This window comes from Danio aesculapii, chromosome 2 (genome assembly GCF_903798145.1).
Source record: "Danio aesculapii chromosome 2, fDanAes4.1, whole genome shotgun sequence".
NCBI classification, from domain to species: Eukaryota; Metazoa; Chordata; class Actinopteri; order Cypriniformes; family Danionidae; genus Danio; species Danio aesculapii.
In genome coordinates, this window is record NC_079436.1 from 21,153,541 (window position 1) to 21,175,596 (window position 22,056).

The 22,056-nt window shown below is 34.6% G+C and overlaps 1 protein-coding gene and 2 long non-coding RNA genes across 4 annotated transcripts; 1 reads left to right on the forward strand and 2 right to left on the reverse strand.

Annotated features, from left to right (window-relative positions):
* Window positions 1-7,466, forward strand: si:dkey-29d8.3 (uncharacterized protein LOC556220 homolog). Its single transcript, XM_056474599.1, has 7 exons — window positions 1-382; window positions 470-614; window positions 699-797; window positions 2,834-2,978; window positions 4,197-4,342; window positions 4,891-5,030; window positions 5,146-7,466. Exons 1-7 carry the CDS (start codon window positions 274-276, stop codon window positions 5,244-5,246), a joined length of 885 nt encoding a protein of 294 aa, XP_056330574.1. The 5' UTR covers window positions 1-273; the 3' UTR covers window positions 5,247-7,466.
* A 1,091-nt stretch (window positions 7,467-8,557) lies between these two features.
* Window positions 8,558-10,513, reverse strand: LOC130235818 (uncharacterized). 2 transcript variants are annotated; one of them, XR_008838417.1, is made up of 4 exons: window positions 10,193-10,513; window positions 9,958-10,051; window positions 9,815-9,853; window positions 8,558-9,682 (listed from the first exon to the last, which is right to left on the reverse strand). It is a non-coding gene; the product is annotated as an uncharacterized LOC130235818 (long non-coding RNA). The 2 variants fall into 2 exon arrangements; XR_008838416.1 differs by having other exon boundaries at window positions 9,958-10,513.
* Window positions 10,514-12,554: 2,041 nt separating this feature from the next.
* On the reverse strand, window positions 12,555-14,691 carry LOC130235826 (uncharacterized). Its single transcript, XR_008838418.1, has 4 exons — window positions 14,570-14,691; window positions 14,172-14,205; window positions 12,759-14,027; window positions 12,555-12,616 (listed from the first exon to the last, which is right to left on the reverse strand). It is a non-coding gene; the product is annotated as an uncharacterized LOC130235826 (long non-coding RNA).
* Between the last annotated feature and the right edge of the window lie 7,365 nt (window positions 14,692-22,056).

Consider the following 22,056-nt stretch of genomic DNA (forward strand, 5'->3'; position numbering starts at 1 on the left):
CACAGCATCTTACACAACGTAAACAAGTTCGAGAAGGCGCCACCTCTTCACGGAGGAATAAAAAAGAAAAAAGTAACTAAAAAGTTCTGGACATAAATGTAAAAGAGATCTGGTTTACATCACTATCTACCGATACATATATAATTGAGTTTTAATGATTTTTGGTTTAGCACGCAGCTGAACAGCTACTCAAGCTAATTTGCTAACTTCACATCGCAAATCTCAACGAAATAATACTAATAACTACACAAAAATCGGAATATCTACATTAAAATGTCCCATTTGAATGATCACAAGATCTTGCGTCTTTCATTAATTGTTCTCTCTCAAATCGCTTACATTGTTGCTTTGATTATCAACGCACTCGCGGGACCTGGGAAAGGTGGGTATATTTATTTAACGTTGCTTACACAGTCTAAGTCAATACAGATGTTATAAATAATATACATGTTTCTGATTGGCTTCGTAGGTCCGTTTCAGCACAGCACTGGAAATGTATCGGACAGATATCAGACAGAGATCACTCCTGCTGGATGGACCTTCTCTATATGGGGTGTGATTTATTCCTGGCTCTTCCTCATGAACATATATTTCCTGAGCTGGCTCTGTAGAGGGTACTGCACAACACACACATCAACACTGCTTTTTACAGTGCTGAAAGCCATTTATCATAGTTTGTATTACTTATTTGCTTTTAGGCTGTACTCAAGTCCAGCAATCCTGCCCTCTGTATTCTTTGTTTCATGGATCATCAACCTGATTTTAAACTGCACCTGGCTGGTCTTGTGGGACAGAGAGTAAGTTGTGGCCAACTTTCCTTTCACTAATATTGCCACCCTTGGTAAATATGAGGAAATAAGTGAGTGAAAAAATGTCTTTATTGTTTTTTGCTTTGTTTTGTATTGATAATTTTGCTCAAATATTTGATATATTTTTGAAATGTGTGTAGTGCTCAGCATAAATTATACACCCCTCACAAATCTCTCTTTTAAATTTATATTTTTAATAGAAGATTAGTCAGTACTGAAGCCAAATCTGGAGCTTATCAAACAAAATAAATTACGATAACGGTCCAAAAACTAGTACTCCAACACATATTATATGTTATAGAAAAATAAAAGGAGAAAAATCGTAGAAAAAAAATTAGTTGACATTTTGTAGGTTGTGTTTATTTTGCAATATTTTGCTTGAATTTAATTGAATTATCCTTCCATTTCTAAATGTTTGGTGACTAAATTATCATTTTCATAAATATATCTGTTAAATAAATCTGATTTGCTTACATGCACCAAAATACATTGTCTTTATTCACTGAGAAATATATATATATATATATATATATATATATATATATATATATATATATATATATATATATATATATATATATATATATATGTAAATGAACTATTTCTATATGAAAGAAGAGGCTTTTTTGTGAAACCCTTTCAAACTATTTGTGGTGATGTTAGAAACGTTGGATTGTAGTTTTGAGACTTTCTGACCCCATGACCCAACTAAATTCTGCAATTTTCCAGCTGTAAGACCTTTTGTCTACTCAAAGTCCTCCTAATAGTGCTTTGGGACAAGACACGTCCTCTTCCAGACAGACTCACAACTCCTGTTGGTGGAAATGGGCATTTTCAGTTTTTTATTCAGTTTGTGAATCTCAACTTCTTGCAACAAATAACAGCAGTTCTTTACGTAATGTTATGAATGTATGCATGAGTGAGTTTGGTCTGTTTTCTCATATTTACACTATTGTGACTGAAAAATATCCTGATCCTGGTCACCCAAATAAAACACCTTTGGAAAAATCCTGCAAAAATATTTTGATTTGCTTAAATGAACTAATAGGGATGCCAAGAATTGAGACGCATAGTGCTTTGATAAAACAGGTGTTAACATTGAAAATACAAATTCTGTTATGTATTACACACCTTCATGTTGTTCCAATCCCCTGAGATCTTAATACTACATTTTAGAAAACTCCCAAAAGCTCTCTGAACATAGACAACAATGGCTCCAAGATGTAAATAGTCTAGAAAAGGAACCAACAACACTGTCAAAACATTCCATGTGACGTCAGTGGTTCAACTGCAATCATACCAACCTCACAAAACTCTTTTGTAAATCAAAAAACTATAAAATGATCTTTATTTGCCAATGTTCCCTCTTCCTTGTTTAGATAGAAAACACGCACCATGCCCTGAAGCAGCTAAAGAGAGGACACATGTAAAGTGATTTTTACAGATCTTTTAGCACACAAAAATGTTCATGGAGCTTTGTCTCTGGACTATTTCAGTCCAGAGGATGAGAGAGCTCTCAGGTTTCATCTAAAATATCTTAAAATATCTTAAATTGTGTTCCGAAGGTAAACAAAGGTCTCAAGGATATTTCCAAATAACATTGGATATTTTACCTTTTTCGGACCTCTTTTTCTCTGAAAACCCTAGAGATGGTTGTGCGTGAAAATGCCTGTAGATCAGCAGTTTCTGAAATACTCAAACCAGCCTGTCTGGCACCAATAAGCATGCCACGTTCAAAGTCACTTAAATCATCTTTCTTAATTTGTGTTCAGAAGATAAACAGAGGTCTCAGGGATTTGATTGACATGAGGGAGTAATTATTAATGTAGTTTTATTTTTGGGTCAGCTAATCTTTCAACAAAAGGTCAAAAAGTGAAACAATACAGACTTTATTTCACAGCATTGTTTGCTCACCAAAAGTGGTGGTATTAGTGAAAGGCGAGGCGCTGTTTTTCTCAGCATAATCCTAAGAGCTTTGCCAGGTGTTTCTAAAACCTCTGAGGATGTCACATGCTTTGTTTCAGATTGATGATTCCTGCACTGATAGTTCTTGCCCTGATTGCTTTCACCAACTACCTGCTCATCTACTTCTCATGTGTTGGTTTACGGGCTCATGGATCTTGGCTCAAACAGCACCACCCAAAAGACCTGTTCTGCATCATAGTGCTGGTATGCATTGAACATGTTGGAATTGCCTTGATAATAGCTATAAGAGTTTTCATAATAACATTTACACTCACCGGCCACTTTATTAGGTACACCTTACTAGTACCGGGTTGAAGCCCCTTTTGCCTTTAGAACTGCTTTAATCCTTCGTGGCATAGATTCAACAAGGTACTGAAAATTTTAAATTTTGGTCCATATTGACTTGATAGCATCATGCAGTTGCTGCAGATTTGTCGTGTACACATCCATAATGCGAATCTCCCATTCCACCACAGCCCAAAGGTGCTCTATTGGATTGAGATCTGGTGACTGTGGAGGCCATTTGAGTACAGTAAACTCATTGGAACTCATTGTCATGTTCAAGAAACCAGTCTGAGATGATTCGTGCTTTATTTTGTAACGAGTGGTTATTTCAGTTACTGTTGCCTTTCTGTCAGCTCGAACCAGTCTGGCCATTCTCCTCTGACCTCTGGCATTAACAAGGCATTTGCGCCCACAGAATCGCCGCTTACTGGATATTTTCTTTTTTTTTTTGGATCATTCTCTGTAAACCCTAGAGATGGTTATGCTTGTAAATCCCAGTAGATCAGCACTTTCTGAAATACTCAGACCAGCCTGCCTGGCACCAACAAGCATGCCAAGTTCAAAGTCACTTAAATCACCTTTCTTCCCTATTCTGATGCTTGGATTGAACTGCAGCAGATTGTCTTGACCGTGTCTACATGCCTAAGTGCATTGAGTTGCTGCCATGTGATTAGAAATTTGCTTTAACGAGCAGTTGGACATGTGTACCTAATAAAGTGGCCAGTGAGTGTATATTGTTCTTTAAAATTGACATTTAAAATCACATTGATGTTATTTAAAGGGATATTTCATAAAAAAATACTGTCATCATTTACTCATTCTTTCTTCAGTTCAACAACACAAATGAAAGTATAATGTAACACAGCCATTATTTTTATTTATAGTATTTTTTCTTTAGACTATGGATGTCATTGGCTGCTTTTTCCCCAACATTCTTCAGAATATCTGTTATGTGTTCAACAGAGAAAGGAATTCATGAAAGTTTAGATCCACTTAAGTGTGAGTTAATGGTGAGGAAATTTTAAATAATGGGTGAACAGTCTCTTTACTTGCTCAGGATCAAGTCGAATGAAAGGCATTAGGAATTAGTTGAACTGTTTTGTTTGTTGATTGAACTTTGTTGAACATGTGCCTTAGGTTCAAAATGGTATCGCCACTTATGCAACATGGACAACCATTGCAACACTGCTCAACTTCACTGTTGTTTTGAATGTGGCATCAGTTTCTGCAACAAATGCTGCAACAGCTTCTTTAAGCATACTTCTGCTGGAAGTGATTGTATGGTAATTATGATGATTTCTTTTATACCATTTAGCCTGTAATATATGTCTATGGCACTGTGCACTTTTTAAATATCTGCATATATGATAAATCTAAAAATATGTACACTGAAAAAAAAGGATTCATTTGATTTACAATTTTTTTAAGGTAAGTGGTTGCAAACAATTTATATGAGCTGAATTAAAACAAAACAAATGAAGCTGATCATTACTAAATTTAATGTATTTAAATTCAGCCCATATAAATTGTTCGCAAACACTTACCTTAAAAATGTAGAAAATTCAATGAACCATTTTTCAGTGTAGTTTATAGATACAGCATTTGATGAATGTGTTTTTTTAATAGTTAATTTATTTAACATTTTTTTTTAATTATTTAGATATTTTAGATGATTCTTTATGTGTTAGTGTGTATTCTTTTCTAAATGTAACTTTAAAGAAGTTAGTAATGTTATTGTGAGACAGCTTTATTAATATGCTAATAACATAAATCAAAAAATGTATATTTACACTAAAAAAAACCTTATTAATTTTAGATTATGTTTCTACAGGTTTTCAGTTGAAAACTTCCTAATAGAGAAGCATGTGCGTTACATCCTCAGCGTTTACCCTGTGATTATCTATGCTTTATCTGGAAGCCTAAGCAAGCATTATGACTCAACAGCTCCAGGGCGGAATGCAGTCTTTTCAGGTTAGTCAATGATTATTTTATTATTATAAAATTATTATATAGGTCACAAACATTTATACGTGACCCACAAATGATGTCACTCATTAAAGTGAGGTTTGGTTTTGTTTCTCCGTAGTGGTGCTGCTGGTGCTGGCCTGTATTGTGTTCGTGGTGCGGTTGGCGCTGGTGGTTTGGAGACACAGGACTCGGCCTCTTTTTACCTATAGTGAACCTTAAAGTCCTGATGTCACCAAACAGCAGCACTGAAAAATAATTAAACCTCATAAACCCATTGCATGTCACACTAAATAACAAAACGGACACAAATAATGATGCTTTCAGGTACAGTATTTATAAATGTGTTTTGGCTAAAACAGATGTACTACTATGTAATACAGTACAGTGTTTCTCAACCATGACCACCAGCTCTGCCATGTCTCCATATCCAAACACACCCGATTCATATCGTCAGCTCATTAACAGAGACTGAAAGACCTGTAATGGGTGTGACAGACAAAGGAGGCATCCAAAACATGCAGTGTTGGTGGTCCTTCAGGAACGTGGTTGAGAAACACTGCAGTACTATACATCTAATCTTGGGTCAGTACATGTTTATGATATTAAATGAATAGTTCCATTTGATTGTTCTAAACATAATTGAGTTTCTTTCTTCTGTTGAACACAAAATAAAATGTTTTGAAGATTGCTGGAAAGGAGGGCAACACAGTGGCTCAGTGGTTAGCACTGTGGCCTCACAGCAAGAAGGTTGCTGGTTTGAGTCCCGGATGGGCCAGTTGGCTTTTCTGTGTGGAGTTTGCATGTTCTCCCTGTGTTGGCGTGGGTTTCCTCTGGGTGCTTCCGGTTTCCCCCACAGTCCAAAGACATGCACTATAGGTGAATTGAAAAAACTAAATTGTCCGTAGTGTATGAGTGTGTGTTAATGAGTGTGTATGGGTGTTTCCCAATACTGGTTTGCAGCTGGAATGGCATTCGCTTAGTATAACATATGCTGAAATAGTTGGTGGTTCATTTAGCTGTGGGGACCTCTGAAATAGAGACTAAGTCAAAGGAAAATGAATGAATGAATGCTGGAAAGTAGCAGTCATTTCATAGTATATTTCTGTTCCTACTATGAATGTCAGTGGCTGCTTTTTCCAACATTCTTCAAAATATCTTTTGTGTTTAATAGAAAAAACTCATACACGTTTAGAATCACTTGAGGGTGAGTAATTTGTCTTTTTAGTGTGAGCTATCATGTTTATTGTGTCCTAATTTGTTTAATACACCTCTTGTCATTTAAAATTTTTAATGGCTGATTTTAAAAGTCTTACTGAGGCTGCATTTATTTGATAAAAATACACTACAAAGATTAGCATAGTGAAATATATTATAATTTACAGTTTTATTTTACTGTTTTCTATTCTTACATTTTGTAACATTTACTATTATGCATGTCTAATTTTGACCAAAAATATCTGTATTATATTTGACTGTATTTTGAATAGGTAGTTATGTAAAGTGTATTTGATACAGGGTTTTTGCAGGTCAAAAAAGGTCTTAAAAAAAGGGTGTGACAATACATTTTCCATTTTAATTTGAGTTTTCTAAAGCCATTGCCAGATATTGGTTTTAATCTGCACTAAGAAAATGAATAGCTGACTTTAAAAAAGAGATTTAAACTCATTGCCTACAAATATATAGTGAATGAACTATCTGGGTAGTTATAAAACTTAAGTCAACTTAACAGATTCAAGTTTTAATGGGTTTACTCACTCAAGTACTAATCACTTTTTACTGTGTAAATTCACTTGATTTTATTGAGTTTCTCAAAAGCAAGACTTCTTATCCCATAAGTTTGTTTCTCAAGGAAATATATCTTGATATAAGACGTATACTGGAAAAGGAGACAAAAATACTGATATTACTTTATTTGCAGTGCGACGAGAAAAAAAACTGTTTAAGTCATCTAAATACTTAAGTGTTTGGGAGCAATGTTCTCAACTTTAAGCTATTGTTTTGTAAAAATGAATTAAAAAGTAATATAAATTCTATTTGTAAGTTAGAATTTATAATTATTACACCTGATTGGATATGCTGTCTATAAATGTACATTGAGACACCCTATTGACGTACAGTATTGTGTTCCCTTCAAATTATTATTATTTTGAAACTTGATCTTAAAAGCCTTACAAAATTATTAAGCTTAACTTTATTAAATCTGCAGAAACACTGTTAACATTAACATATCGCAAATTCTTTAATCCAAAGCAATATACAAAAATAAGTAGAATTATATGCAGTATATATCATACAAGAACCAATAAGGCTTGCAATAACATGTTTTAAGCAGTACAAAAACATGTTTATGTTTGTCTTTTTTTACACTTTTGCCTACATTTTTAAAAACAACTTATAAAAAGCTTATTTACTGAGGTTTAATAAAATATTTGAGAAGCATATCATGTATTTCAATTCTTAATGATTACTAAAAATGTGTTCAAATGTAAATTGATTCGTGACAAACCCCTGTTAAATGTATGTTTAGTTCTGTACGAGTGCTCTGGAAACCACCCTGCAAGCTTCTGAAAACATGGGCTTTGAGCAGTGATTAGAGACATTCAGTTGTGTGTTGTGAATGATACACACACTTTGATCATGTACATTTGCTTAGGTGTGGAGGTGAAGTGAAGCGTCTTGTCATGCATGTTTTTGGCCTTCAGTGTGCGTCTCCTGGCAGCAGCTGCAGCAGGCTTGACCCGGTGTACTTTGGCTTGTTCGCTGCTGGATGAATTACTTATGAGAAACTAAAAGACAAATAAAAAACTTTTTTTTTTCTACAAGAAGATTAACAAAACCTCTGTATCAGTCTCACTCACCCTGTGTGAGTATTGAAGTAGCATGTATATATATATATATATATATATATATATATATATATGTATGTATGTATGTATATATATGTATGTGTATATATATATATGTATATATGTATGTGTATATATATATATATGTATGTGTATATATATATATACCCAAACGCATTTCTCGTAAAAGAGTAGTGGTGTAAACCCGGTGTCCTGGCCAAATACCCTCCACTGGCCCTTACCATCATGGTCTCCCAATCATCCCTATTCACCGAATTGGCTCTACTGTCTCTCCACTCCACCAATAGCTAGTGTGTGATGAGGGCACTGGCACCGTTGTCCTGTGGCTGCCATCGCATCATTCAAGTGGTGGTATAGAGAGACGCTTTGGGTGTATGGCCATACGTGATAAGTGCGCTAGATAAATACACACATTACAAATGTCATCTTATCACCCAAGCTCTCTTTGTTACTGTGACCAGAAAGTCTGGTAACAATGGAGCAAGGATCCACGTGTAGCTTTATTTAGAATCGTCAGACTGGCAACAGTCAATTACATGAGCAAATGGGTACAGGGCAATCCAGAAGCGAAATCAAGTCACAGGCAAATGGTCGATACAGGCGGCAAACAACAGAAAACCATAAACAAGACAAGTGTCAAGGAACATGGAAAGACTAGTAAACACTTCATAATGTGACTAAAAAAAAAAAAAAAACAGACTCTGAAAAGTTTGTGTGAATGTGTGTTGTGTATATATAGTCCAAGTAATCATTCAATGATGAACTTCAGCTGTGTGTGCAAATATTTGGATGACTGTCAGCTGTGGCAGGTGTGATTGGAACAATGACTTCTGGGAGTTGTAGTTAAAGTGGCTGATGTGTAGTTTTCCAGCGATCTGTAACTGTTAGATCACTGGTGATCATAACAGTTATGTTGCAAGTGATTAAATAGTTATACTGTCTTTTCACTTTTTTATTATTGCCACATCATCAGCAGCACGTGTGCAAAATACAGACAAGTGCAAAATACTACAACATACAACAACATGCTCAAAACAGGACAATGTAAAATTGGCAGTGTTGACAGCGATATGTACATTATGAGGTGCCCTGCAGTAATCATGCCTCTGAAGTCACTACCTAATTAGGCATCCAGGAAACAAGTTAGCAGCCTTCTTGAGAATTTGAAAGAAATTGGCCACACTTGGTGCTAACACATTTTACGCCTTGTGTCTCACACATCGTTTTAAGCTTGAACATCTTGTTCTTCTTTTTAACCAACTCTTGTTGTTTATAATACAATGGGTCGATTAAGATGGTACTTTTAAATGAGCCCTAATGAAAACTCTTTATCAGACTATGTGACAAGAAGAACAAAAGAGGTGATTATTACTATTGTGGTACATTTCTTTATATTAACCTAAACCAGACATTTTATTTATCAGAATCACTTAACATGACACTATTATTGCTATATTGCTGATGGAGTGAAAAAAAAACATTCAGTGAAGTATACTCCAGTTAAAGTCTCTCTCTTTGACCTGCTGTAATTGTATGAGAGCAAATTGACATTAAGTAGTTACTGATTCAAAAGGCTAACTAGCATGTAAAGCCGATTGCACCACTGTTGGCATATTCGTTGTCGCCGTCGTCTTCTTTGTCTTGACATATGTCCAAGTAGTAATTTTGAAATATTTCTGTTAACTGTGTTTTTAGGTGACATATGGTAAATATCAGTATAATGGCCACAATCCAAACGCAGAACAAGAAGTATCGATACCATTTTCCATAGTAGTCTTCTTCAGAGTGCTAAAAAAGAGATATTGTTGTTGTTTGTTTTATTAACAGGTTCAGTGCTTAAAAAAAGTAAACTAAACACACATTTATTGTAGAAAATAACGTGTGTGTGATTAAATTAGTCAAGTTAATAAATGCATTTACCATAATTCTCGTCTGCTCCTCTATCTTCTCACAATAAATCTACAAAATATAAATGTACACATAAGGTTACGTATCATTTAAAAATTTTAATTTTAATATTTTAAAAATTCAAATATTAACATATTACAAAATAAGTAAATTACCTTATTTTAAGTAGATTTACAGTAAACAGGATCAGTCCGGTTTCCCTCTGTTGCTGATATGCACTGTTTAAGCTGGCGTTAGAAGGCACTTCCTCTGTGGTATTCAATATTGTACCATATAAACATACAATCATCAGTTGTAGTTGCAGGGACAGGAAATAACTCAATGTCTGAACTTTAAATATTTTTTAAGCTGCTACATGTGAGAGCAATCAGATATTTATCTTTCAATTACTGCTTCAAGTGGACTCCTCGCTTGTAGAGCCTCTTACTCTGTTGTCGACACTGTCCTCTTGTTGGCGTCTGTTCCGGTAATTTTCCATCCTGATACTAAAAGTTGTTCTCAAGTGATAAATGGTGAATATCAGGACGATATCAAAAATCCAGATGCAGAGCAGGATGTAGCGAGACCATTTGGCAATAAAGTCTTGAAACCACACACATAAACACATGACAAAGGTGGATGGTACATTTTGTTATTGTAACAGGTTCAATAAAATAATATGAGATGATATGAGAATTTAATAATTAAATGAATTTCTTACCGTATATATCTCAGCTTCAGTCATATCTTAACTTCACTGAAATAGTATTTACATGCATTTATTTGTAATTATTTATGTTTGCAAAGTTATATAAAGGCCTAGTTTACCCAAATGTTAACATTTCTACTTATCTTCAAGTGGTTCCAGATCTTTATGAGAAAGCTAAATACAGGTATAGTTACCATGGAAGACAATAGTTACAGGTTTTCAGAAAAAAGCAAAAGAAAGAAACTCATAAATATGTGGAACCACTTGAAGGTGAGTAAATGTTGACAACATTTTCATATTTGGGTGAACTAGCCCTTTAAATGTTTGACAAATAGAGTGGAGGAACTATGATGTCACATTGTAGGCTAATCGGCTGCTAGCATAAAACTGGTTCCCTCGATAAAATCCTCGATTTTCCCATGAGCTTTTTGAAGATTGCAAATAATAAGCTCTATGTTCAAACACTGTTTATTACACTTACACGTTTTATCCAGCCGGATAATCCTCACACGAAAATGCAACTTTTAGCAGTTTTGGATGTTAAATGCAAACGCAAGAATTGAAAAGTGAACATTAGGCTATAAACGGACTACAGTGCCTTCAGCGCACTCGCCTATGACGTCAGCACTACCCTGCTACAGACCATATTTCAATCTTAATTTTTAAAAATATGGTCCATGACAAAGATTTAATCTCTCGGTTTATTATATTATAATCCACGCCATATATTATAAACAAATAAATACGCAAAAACACATCTGTATAGACCTACGTGCCTTTTGGATAGTTTTTTCAGGCAGTCTGTGCTGTCAGGGAACATTGGGGTTGATATGACGTCACGCCTACAGTCAATCAGTTGGCCCCCGGGTTCCAGCGTTTGCGCACCCTATCTCCACACATGAATTTCCACATTAGGCACTGTTGCCGGCTCATGCAACTGGTCAGACATTCCCATGAGCTCCTCCTCCATGATGTTGATCTGCTCTGTTGGTCTTGATGGCGATGGCTCGGACAACGTGGGTGGCTCTCCGTCTGTGGTTGGCTCTGGCATACTCTGCAAAATTGGACCATCTTCGGACGATGGTGCTCTGAAAGCAGTGTTTAGGCTGGTGTAGTAGAATACACAGTGCACGTTGTCCGGATTGTTGGTGGTGTAGTTGGCAAATGCCAGAAACAGTCTGGTATGGTCTTCAAGACTCTGTTCCCACTGCTTTAAGCCTTCAGCAAAAGGAGAAGAATTTCTTGGTGGCTGGTGGGGTCCATAAAAACACGAGGAGGGGAGGGAAAAAGAAACACTGAGGGAACACACAAATAAATTGCGGGAAAACAAAACAAAGAAATCACATGATACAAACTAAAGCACATGGAACACATGACATGGGGAAACACAGAACCTGACAATGGGTTGATTAAGACGGTATTTTGAAATGAGTCCTAATGAAAAACCCTTTATTAGACTATATGTGACAAGAAAGGAAAAAAGGTGATTATTATTATTCTGACACATTTTCATTTCTATATATTAGCCTAAACCAAAGATTTTGTTTATCAGAAACACTTAACATGACATGATTAAGTTTAATTTTACTGCGGATGGCAACAAAACGTAACATTGGTAAATAGTTAAAAAAAAATAAATAAAAACAATTAGTGCTGCATACTTCATTACATCGAATCTCTCTTTGAACTGCTGTACTTGTATGAGGGGAATTTGACTTTAATTTAGTTACTGCTTTAAATGGCTGACTTGCAGCCGATTGCATCATTGTTGACATAGTTGTCATCCTTGTCTTCTTTGTCTTGACATTTGTCCAAGTAGTAATTTTGAACTATTTCTGTCAACAGTGTTTTCAAGTGACATATGGTAAATATCAGCACAATGTCCAAAATCCAAACGCAGAACAAGAAGTATCGATACCATTTTCCATAATAGTCTTCTTCAGAGTGCTAAAAAAGAGATGTTGTTGTTGTTTGTTTTATTAACAGGTTCAGTGCTTTCACAAAATATCAAAAAGTAAACTAAACACACATTTATTGTAGAAAATAACGTGTGTGATTAAATTAGTCAAGTTAATAAAAGCATTTACCATAATTCTTGTCTGCTCCTCTATCTTCTCACAATAAATCTACAAAATATAAATGTAAACCTTCTAAACAAAAAAATGTACATGTAAAGTTACATGTAATTGTTAAATTTTACTCTGACATAAAAAGGTTTTAAGTATTAAAATGTTAACATAATACAGAGTAAATAAATAAATAAATTACCGTAGTTTAAGTAGATGTATGGTAAACAGGATCAGGTTTTGCTCTGTTTGCTGATACGCACTGTTTAAAGTAAAGGCACTTCCTCTGTGGTAAATGTGTGATGTTGTGACTATACAAAGTCAGAACTTTAAATACAATGCACCGAATGATTATAAATAAATGGCAAATAAATAGCAGTCTTCAACGTTTTTAGAATCAAAGAAAAGATCATGAATGTGGATGTCTGTCAGGAATATTTACTTTAAAAAACTGTATTGCAGGGCAGCATGGTGGCTTAGTGATTAGCACTGTTGCCTCAAAGCAAGAGGGTGACTGGTTCGAGTCCTGGCTGGGTCAGTTGGCATTTCTGTGTGGACTTTGTATGTTCTGTGTTGGCGTGGGTTTGGTGTGAAATGAATAAGCTAAATTGGCTGTAGTGTATATGTGTGTGTGTGTGTGGAGGGGGGGGGGGGTGTTTCCCAGTACTGGGTTATGGCTAAAAGGGCATCCGCTGTGTAAAACATATGCTAGAATAGTTGGCGGTTCATTCCACTGTGGCAACCTCTGAAATAGAAACTAAACCGAAGAAAAACAAATGAAAACTGTATTGCCTCTAGAGATTCTCCATTATTATTGTAAGTGTGTCCTAAATGAACCAGAGGTTAGGGTTGATATGCTGAAAATCTCAATAGTATCTGGATGCAGCCTTTATGATGCAAGCTGAGATTGCATGATTCAGCGATGCAATGTCAGACACAATGCACTCATATGGAGCGAGTGATGTCACTGTGAGGGGTAGGGTTAGGGGTGGGGTTAGGTGAGCCCATTAAAAAGCATTGGATGCAGCCCAGATTGCACTGCACCAGGTCTGCATCCATACCCATCTCGAAAATCTTATTTTTTCAGACAAAGTATTTTATTTATCAGAAACACTTAGCATCACTTTATCAGGTTGTACCTGTTATTAAATTTTTTAATGCTGATATAAACAAAATACATGGTTAAAAGAAATGAACAAAAACAGATCAACGCAGTGATGCCTGTTGTTGTTTTAAGCTGCTACATGTGAGAGCAATCGGATATTTTTCTTTCAATTACTGCTTCAAGTGGACTCCTCGCTTGTAGAGCCTCTTACTCTGTTGTCGACACTGTCCTCTTGTTGGCGTCTGTTCCAGTAATTTTCCATCCTGATACTAAAAGTTGTTCTCAAGTGATAAATGGTGAATATCAGGACGATATCAAAAATCCAGATGCAGAGCAGGATGTAGCGAGACCATTTGGTAATAAAGTCTTGAAACCACACACATAAACACATGACAAAGGTGGATGGTACATTTTGTTATTGTAATAGGTTCAATAAAATAAAATAATAAAATGTCAAAGCACAAATCTCACCCATGATATTGGAATTTAATAAATAAATGAATTTCTTACCGTATATCTCAGCTTCAGTCATATCTTAACTTCACTGAAATAGTATTTACATTCATTTATTTGTATTTATTTATATTTACATAGTTATTTAAAGGGCTAGTTTACTCAAAGTTAACATTTTTACTCATCTTCAAGTAGTTCCAGAATTTCTTTCTGCTGTTGAACACTGAAGAAGATATTTTGAAGAAATATAAAAACCTGTAAGCATCGACTTCCATAGTAAAAACTTAATTACTATGGAGGACAATGGTTACAGGTTCCCAGAAGAAAGCAGAAAAAAGAAACTCATAAATATGTGGAACCACTTGAAGGTGAGTAAATGTTGACAAAATGTTAATTTTTGGGTGAACTAGCCCTTTAAATGTGTTACAAAATAAAAAAAACAAAAATGATCTTACCTTATTTATGTAATACAAATAATAGTCAGCACAGCAGCACAGCAAGGTTATTCTGTTTGCAGAACCACACACTGTTGTTTTGAAGACACTTCCACTTTGTTGGAAATTTTTGAAACTGTAGAACCGCGTAGCCCACTGGAAACCCAACAGCATCAGGTCAGCAATTATTCTGAAAGCAGTCTGAAAGCAGAAGTGGGTAGAGATTGCATACAACGCTAATTCTGAAAAAGTTGGGATGTTTTTGTAAATTGCAATAATTTAGACAAACGAGAAAGAAAATGTGATTTGTTAATTAACTTTAACTGGCAAAAGTACAAAGAATGTTTTATTTTTTTTTCCACCACTTATTAAGGTGAGTGCATTGACGACAGTAATAAAGTGATTTTTTTAGAGCCCTGACAGCATTTGCTTTCCAACTTGCAACAGCACATACTGTATGCCAGAGTTTCTGGAGGACTACCAGCTCTGCACATTTTCCATGTTTCCTAAACAAAACACACCTGTTTCAGATTATCAGCTCATTAGCAGAGACTGAAAGACCTGTAATGGGTGTGACAGACAAAGGAGACATTCAAAACATGCAGTGTTAGTGGTTGTTGAGGAACATGGTTGAGAAACACTGCTGTATGCAACCCTTGACGGAGCTGCAAAATATCGCGTGATTTCATCACTGTGGTCTGTAGTTGGGTAAGGACTTCAGTTTTCAAGCATGGAAAGTAAATCAATGTACTGGACTGGGATTTTTTCTTATTACAAGTTGTTTTTTTCTTTTCACGTGTCACAGTAATGATCAATCTACAGGTTATTTAGTGCTATAACAAATGCTTTAGTTTGTGATGTCTGAGTTTTATTCACTTTAAAAGTAAATCGGGTTTACAGTTGTTCTCAAGCCCTCATCCTCAAGTTGTTCTCAAAACCTCATCCTCAAGCCCTAATAAGAAAACCTCTGACTTCTCTTGCACAATAAAACTTTTGCCTCAAAACCTGTGTTCAAAATCAAGTAGTGCTCTCAAATAATACACAAAGAGATCAAATTGACATACACCATCAAGCAGTCAGTACACAATACAACACAAAACAGAAAACATATAGTTTTCAGGGAGAAGTACATATTTAATCTCAATGTTCAGGACTATACAATATGACCACTGTACATTATACAGGCTACAATGCATACAATACTAAAAGGGACAAAAATCAAAGGTGGAAACGTGATCTATTTGCTTCTTCTTGTCTTTGGGCTGAGTCAGGCCACTTCGTCCACATCACAAGCATTATTGTCCCTCCAAAGCAGTGGGGGGAAAAGCGTTTTGTGTGCCTTATCCAGCCCTGAAATGATTCCTCACCTATATCATCACATGCTAAATACATGACCTGCAGCACATCTACTCTGGTGTAGGGTTATCGTACACATTCTATCTCCAAGAGGAGAAAAACTCCTCAATTAGTTTCAGGAACGGCGAGAGGTTCATAAACTGCCCATTGCACTCTTCCTCTGACATTATTTCCTGTAGCTATGCTTAGACACTCTCCTTTCGACACCTTCAACAACCTGTTTGCTTATATCGATTGTGTCATTTCATTTGAAAAAAACGTGACATGAGTATTGAGTGGTTGTGTTTAATCAATGACTTTTTCTCTATTTGTATTTGATTGATGCTACTTGTGTTTATCAGTATGGATGACGTGCATCAGAGTGGAGTGTGTGTTTTGAGAATGAGGATGTGTTAAGAGTTTTGCTGAAAACTCTTAAGTAAGATCTGCACATTGTGTTTTACCATGTGCAATAGTTTATTGTATTGACAACAGACTGCGCAATTAGCCAAATGAGGTCAGGCAACTGAGAGCTTTGTTCAGCCAATGAAGTTTAGTGTTCTAGCAGTTGAGAAAAACTGGTAATGACTAGAGTTCCTGTGGGGACAAAAGTAGCACTGTTATATTTGTCCCACTGCTAATAGCCATACTTTATTTTTCACTTCCTTATTTGTGTTTGCAGTGTTTCAATTTGGTGCTTTACAAAAATGAAGGCATAATAAAAATTATATATATATATATATATATATATATATATATATATATATATATATATATATATATATATATATATAATTCTACACACAATACCACATAATGACAATGTGAAAAAATATTTTTAGAAATTGTTGCATATTTACTAAAAATAAAAAAAGCTAAAAAATCACATGTACATGAGTATTCACAGCTACGTACATAAGTATTCACAGCCTTTGCTGTGAAGCTCTAAATTGAGCTCAGGTACATTCTGTTTCCACTGATCATTCTTGAGATGTTTCAGCAGCTTCATTGGAGTTCACCTGTGGTAAATTCAGTTGATTGGACATGATTGGAAAAAGCATACACCTGTGCTAGACTGCAGTTTGCTATTGAAAATGGATGAAACAGATAATGATGACCATCGAGTGTTGAGAATCTGAAGTTTGCTTTAAACAATTAGTATCACTATTTTCCAAACAATTAAACATTTAATCATAAGATTAAAGAATCAAAAATTGTTGTGACACAAATGTTAAACCAGTTTTATCCCACAGGGAAACATACTTATTTTAATTCATATGACTTTGTTCAAATGAAAACTTTATTTTTTAATTTTTTATTTATTTATTAACTTTATTTTTTAAAAGAAGCCATGCTACCAAATCCTGTCCCTAAACCCAATCATCATCGTGGGATGAGCAAAATCATACTTAAATGTATGAATGAAATACAAATTGCTGTGATATTGCATTGAGTGAACTGTTGCAGTAAACATCTGTTGCAGCCATCAAAATGTGTTTATATTTCTAGAATACTATTTATTTTTGCTCAGTATTATTGACATGGTTGTCTTGTTCTTGATATTTCTCCTAGAAGTAATTTTGAATCATTTCTGTCAAACAAATTTTATGCGATATGTGGTAAATTTCAGAGAAAAGTTGATAATCCTAATGCAGAACAAGGTGTATTGACACTTGACAAAATTTCATATTCTTGAGAAAAATATATTTTTATTATTTGTTTCATTAACAGGTTCAGTGCTTTCACAGATTCTCAAAACCAAAATCTTAATAAGTATATAAACTTAATTGTTAACCTCAAAATAAAAACGAAAATTACAAATTTCAAAATTAAATTCACACATGTATTATGTGTAATTATATTTATCTTACTTATGGTACAAATAATAATCTTTTTGCTGACATGCACTACTGGTGTTAAAACTAGTGTAAAAAGCACATCCTCTGTGGTAAGTGCGCTCTGTTGTGTCATATAAATATACAGTAAAATTGTCAGTTGTAGTTCAGTTGTAGGTATTGCACCGTGAGTTAGCGTGAACTGACAATGAACAACTGTATTTTCATTAGTCCACGTTCGCTAACATAAATACTGTAATAAATGTATTGTTCATGGTTTATGCATGTTAGTAAGTGCATTAACTAATACAATCTTATTGTAAAAATGTTAGCCATATATTTTAATGATATTTGGCTTGTTTGAATTACAAATTATTTATGATTTACATTTCAGTACTATTATATACATTTTTATTGTGTCAGTTTTTTATAAGATGATAAAAATTGTAAAAACATTTGTACAAATAACAGAAATTGCATTTAGCATTTCCTCCAAATTGAAAAAGCAATGACAAGGATGAAAATCTTAATAGTTTGTTTTGTCAATAGGTTCAGTGCTTTCATAGAATATAAAAGCAAAAAATGTAACCTATAAATTAAATTAATTACACACACATTTACAATTTGTTTGGTTGGTGGCAGAAAAGCAGAAAACAATTTTTTTAAGAATCCAAACAAAAAGCATACACTATTAACAATTTCATGTAGAATCTACTGTAAATTACTGGGTGCAGTTCGACAATAACTTACTGTAAAATCAATTTCAGCAAACATCCTGTATTTACATTTACAGTACCATTTATTCTGCTCTCTATGTATGTACAGTATTGTTTATCTTTACTGTAAAATGTACAGTAATTTTCACAATGCAACTTTAAAATGTAGTAACATTCCGCTACAGTAAAATACAGTTCATATTACAGTTAAATACTGTGTAATTTACGAAATGAAGCAAAAACACAAGGACACTAATAACTGACAACCGCAGACAAATAAAAAAGACAAAAAATCTGAACATGTACTCTGGGTGAAAGGAGCTTAACAAGATGACAAGACTAGGAGCTAATAAATAAATAAATTTAATTACTTAGTAAACAAACAAGGGTAAGGGGACACAGAAACAATCGGAGACAAGAACTACTACCTACCTAAATAAATAAATAAGTTTATAAATAAATAAATAAATACAAACAAACAAAACAGTCAGCTGGAGCAGAAGAACAGACAGAAGCAGATAACAGGAAACCAGAACAGGGTGGAGCACAAAACCGCTGTGGCAAAGTAGACATACACCTATGAGAGCCACTAGAGCAGATTGTCACGGATTGGCCAGGCTCTTCCACCAACATCACTCAACGAGCACCTTCACCTGAGTTATAACCACGCACAGCTGCACCCAATCAAGTAGACTCACTATATAAGCACACACCTCACTTCACTCATTGTCCGGTCTCGTTCCTACGAAGCGGACTCTGAGTGAACCACTTCCTAGGTTTCACTCCCCTGCGATCTCAGCATATATACTTACCTTTACTCTGTTTCCTTCCAGTCTGTCCAGTGTTCCCGGTGTCCTGTCAGCGTTGTGTGTCTCGTCAGTCTGTCTTCCCCGCAAGTCCTCTGGTGTGTGCATTCGGTCATCCTTCAGTGTCTGTCGTCCCACCTGCCACAGAGGATCATCAGTTCCTCCGAAGTCCATTCAACTCTCAATTATTATCCATTTATGCCCATCTGTTGTAATAAACATCGTTTATACTTACTCCCCTTGTCTGTCCGTCTGCTTCCGTAACACAGATAGAGCTGAAGACCCCTAAAATCAAACTGAGTAGGTGGTGCAGATGGAGCTGAAGTCCACCATAGTGAAGAAAGGACCACCATGGTGCAGCAGACTCAAGGACTGGAACAGACACCTGTGGACTGGAGTGGAGCAGTTTCTGCATTTAGCATTTTTTAAGGTTTTTTTTAACCTTTAAAATCACTGCCATTTTTAATATAACAAAGAAAAGGAGATAAGAAATTACTAGAATTGAAACAAGGGTAACCAAAGCAGGATATACTGTGTGTGCGTGTGTGTCTCTGTGCATGTGTTTTGTGACATCAGGGCACTTGTATAATTAGGTACACAGATGTTAAAAGGAGATGGTGGCTCATGATGACATTACCTATGTAACCATTTTTAAAACACTTATAAACAAACAGAATGAGTTTTTTTTATAAAGTAAAAAGCACATGTTTAAATATGATCTAAATATTATTTTCAGATACAACACTATTGAGCTTCAAATCTTATTAAGCAAAAAGTTAGCTAATTTCCTGTATGTTACTTGTGGAAGTTAATTCCATTTTATAGCCAAAGTATTTTATAAATTTAATGTGGAATTAGGAAAAATGTTGTTTAATAAGTTAAATAAACAAAATATTAGTACATATTGGTTGAAGAATAACAGAATTAGCATGTAACAGAAAATTGGTATGCATAATTAAAGGGTTGCTATCCTAAACCACCAGAAACTCGTTAGATTTTTGTGACAGGAAAAAAAATGCTTATATGCTAACAAGAAACTCATTATTATTTAGCTTTCAGACAAATTTATCAACAGAAACTCTTAACATCACATTATCATACTGTACCCATTTAACTTTTACTACTGATTGAAATAAAATATAGAGTTAAAGAATGAACATAGACCTAAAACAGATCAATAATATTAAAACATCTGCCTATATATATATTACCAGTCAAAAGTTTGGGGTCAGTAGGATTTTTAAATGTTTTAAAATAAGCTTCTCCTGCTTACCAAAGCAGCATTTCTTTCATCAAAAATACAGTACACATTGTAAAATTGTGAAATGTTATTGCACTATAAAATAACTGTTCAAAAGTAGTTTATCATTTCATTTAATCATTTATTCCAGTGATTTTAAAGATGAATTTTCAGCTTCATTACTCCAGTCTTCAGCGTCATATGATCCTTTAGAAATCACTCTAATACTTATTATCATTACTATTAATATTATTATTATTAATGGCAATAGTAATTAAAACAATGACTGGAGTAATAATTTTATTTGAAACTACATACAATAAGAAAACAGCTATTTAAAATTGTAATAAATATTTTTTTTTTAATTTACATTTAATAAATGCCGCCATAAATTACTGTGTATATATATAATTTATGTTTTCTGACATCATACCTCAACGAAAGTACTCATGACATGCACAATATACTGACACTGAGTAATAGAAAGTGTGTAGTTTTTTTTGTTTGTTTTTTTGCACACACAATATCCTGACTAAACCGACAGCTGATTCCTACAGTTTTTTTGGTATTTGTCTGAACATTGAATGAGCCGGCAAGATAGAGGATGAGGGAGCTCTCAGATTTGACCTAAAATATCTTAATTTGTCCTATCAATGTATCAGAGGATTGTAACAGCATGACGGTGTGTAATCAATAACATTATTTTATTTTTGGGTGAACTAACGTTTTAAGAAAGAAAATGTTTTGTCTTTATTTCTATAGCGCTTTTACAATGTAGATTGTGTCAAAGCAGCTTAACATAGAAGTTCTAGTAAATTGAAACTGCTTTAGTCCAGTTTTCACAGTTTCATTTAGTTCAGTGTAATAATGTAAATGTCACTACTGAAAGCCAAAAACACTGAGGAGCAAATCCAAAGATGCGCAGCTCCTCAAGTCCCAAACCAAGTAAGCCAGTGGCGAGAAACAAACTTCAGATGAAAGTGAATGAAAAGACCCTTGAGAAAAACGAGGCTCAGCTGGGGATGACCAGTTCTCCTCTGGCCAAACGTCTTATGTGAACATTGCTGTTTCATATAAAACCAGTCCAGTTTGACCCATTTTGGTGACTAGACAAACACATACATAGCCTTTACAGTTTATAGGAGAGGTTTTCTTCCTCTATTTTGCCTTTAGTCCCTGCATTCCTCAACACACTGCCGTTTAACACATCCTGCGCTTTGCATTACAAAAACTACACATAGCATCTTAACACTTAAAAACGGCATATACCATTCTAACTGTTTATCAAGTCATAGGCTACTTAGGACTCTTCCTCTTTGCAATAAGGTATCTCAAAATTCAAGGCTTTCAACTCGCCTTTTTTACAGTCTTTAACTCAAATGCAAAATTTACTAAATACAGTAATTATTTTATCAACTATATTATTTTTCTATTTATTTCTTTGTTGTTGTTAAAGTAAATTTGTCTGCTTTATATTAGAGATCCTGGAATGTCCAGTTCTTTTTTTCTATGTTTCTCTCCTGCTTTTTTGTTTTCTTTCTGTGTTGTTCTTTGGTAAACCTTGTATAATCAAATC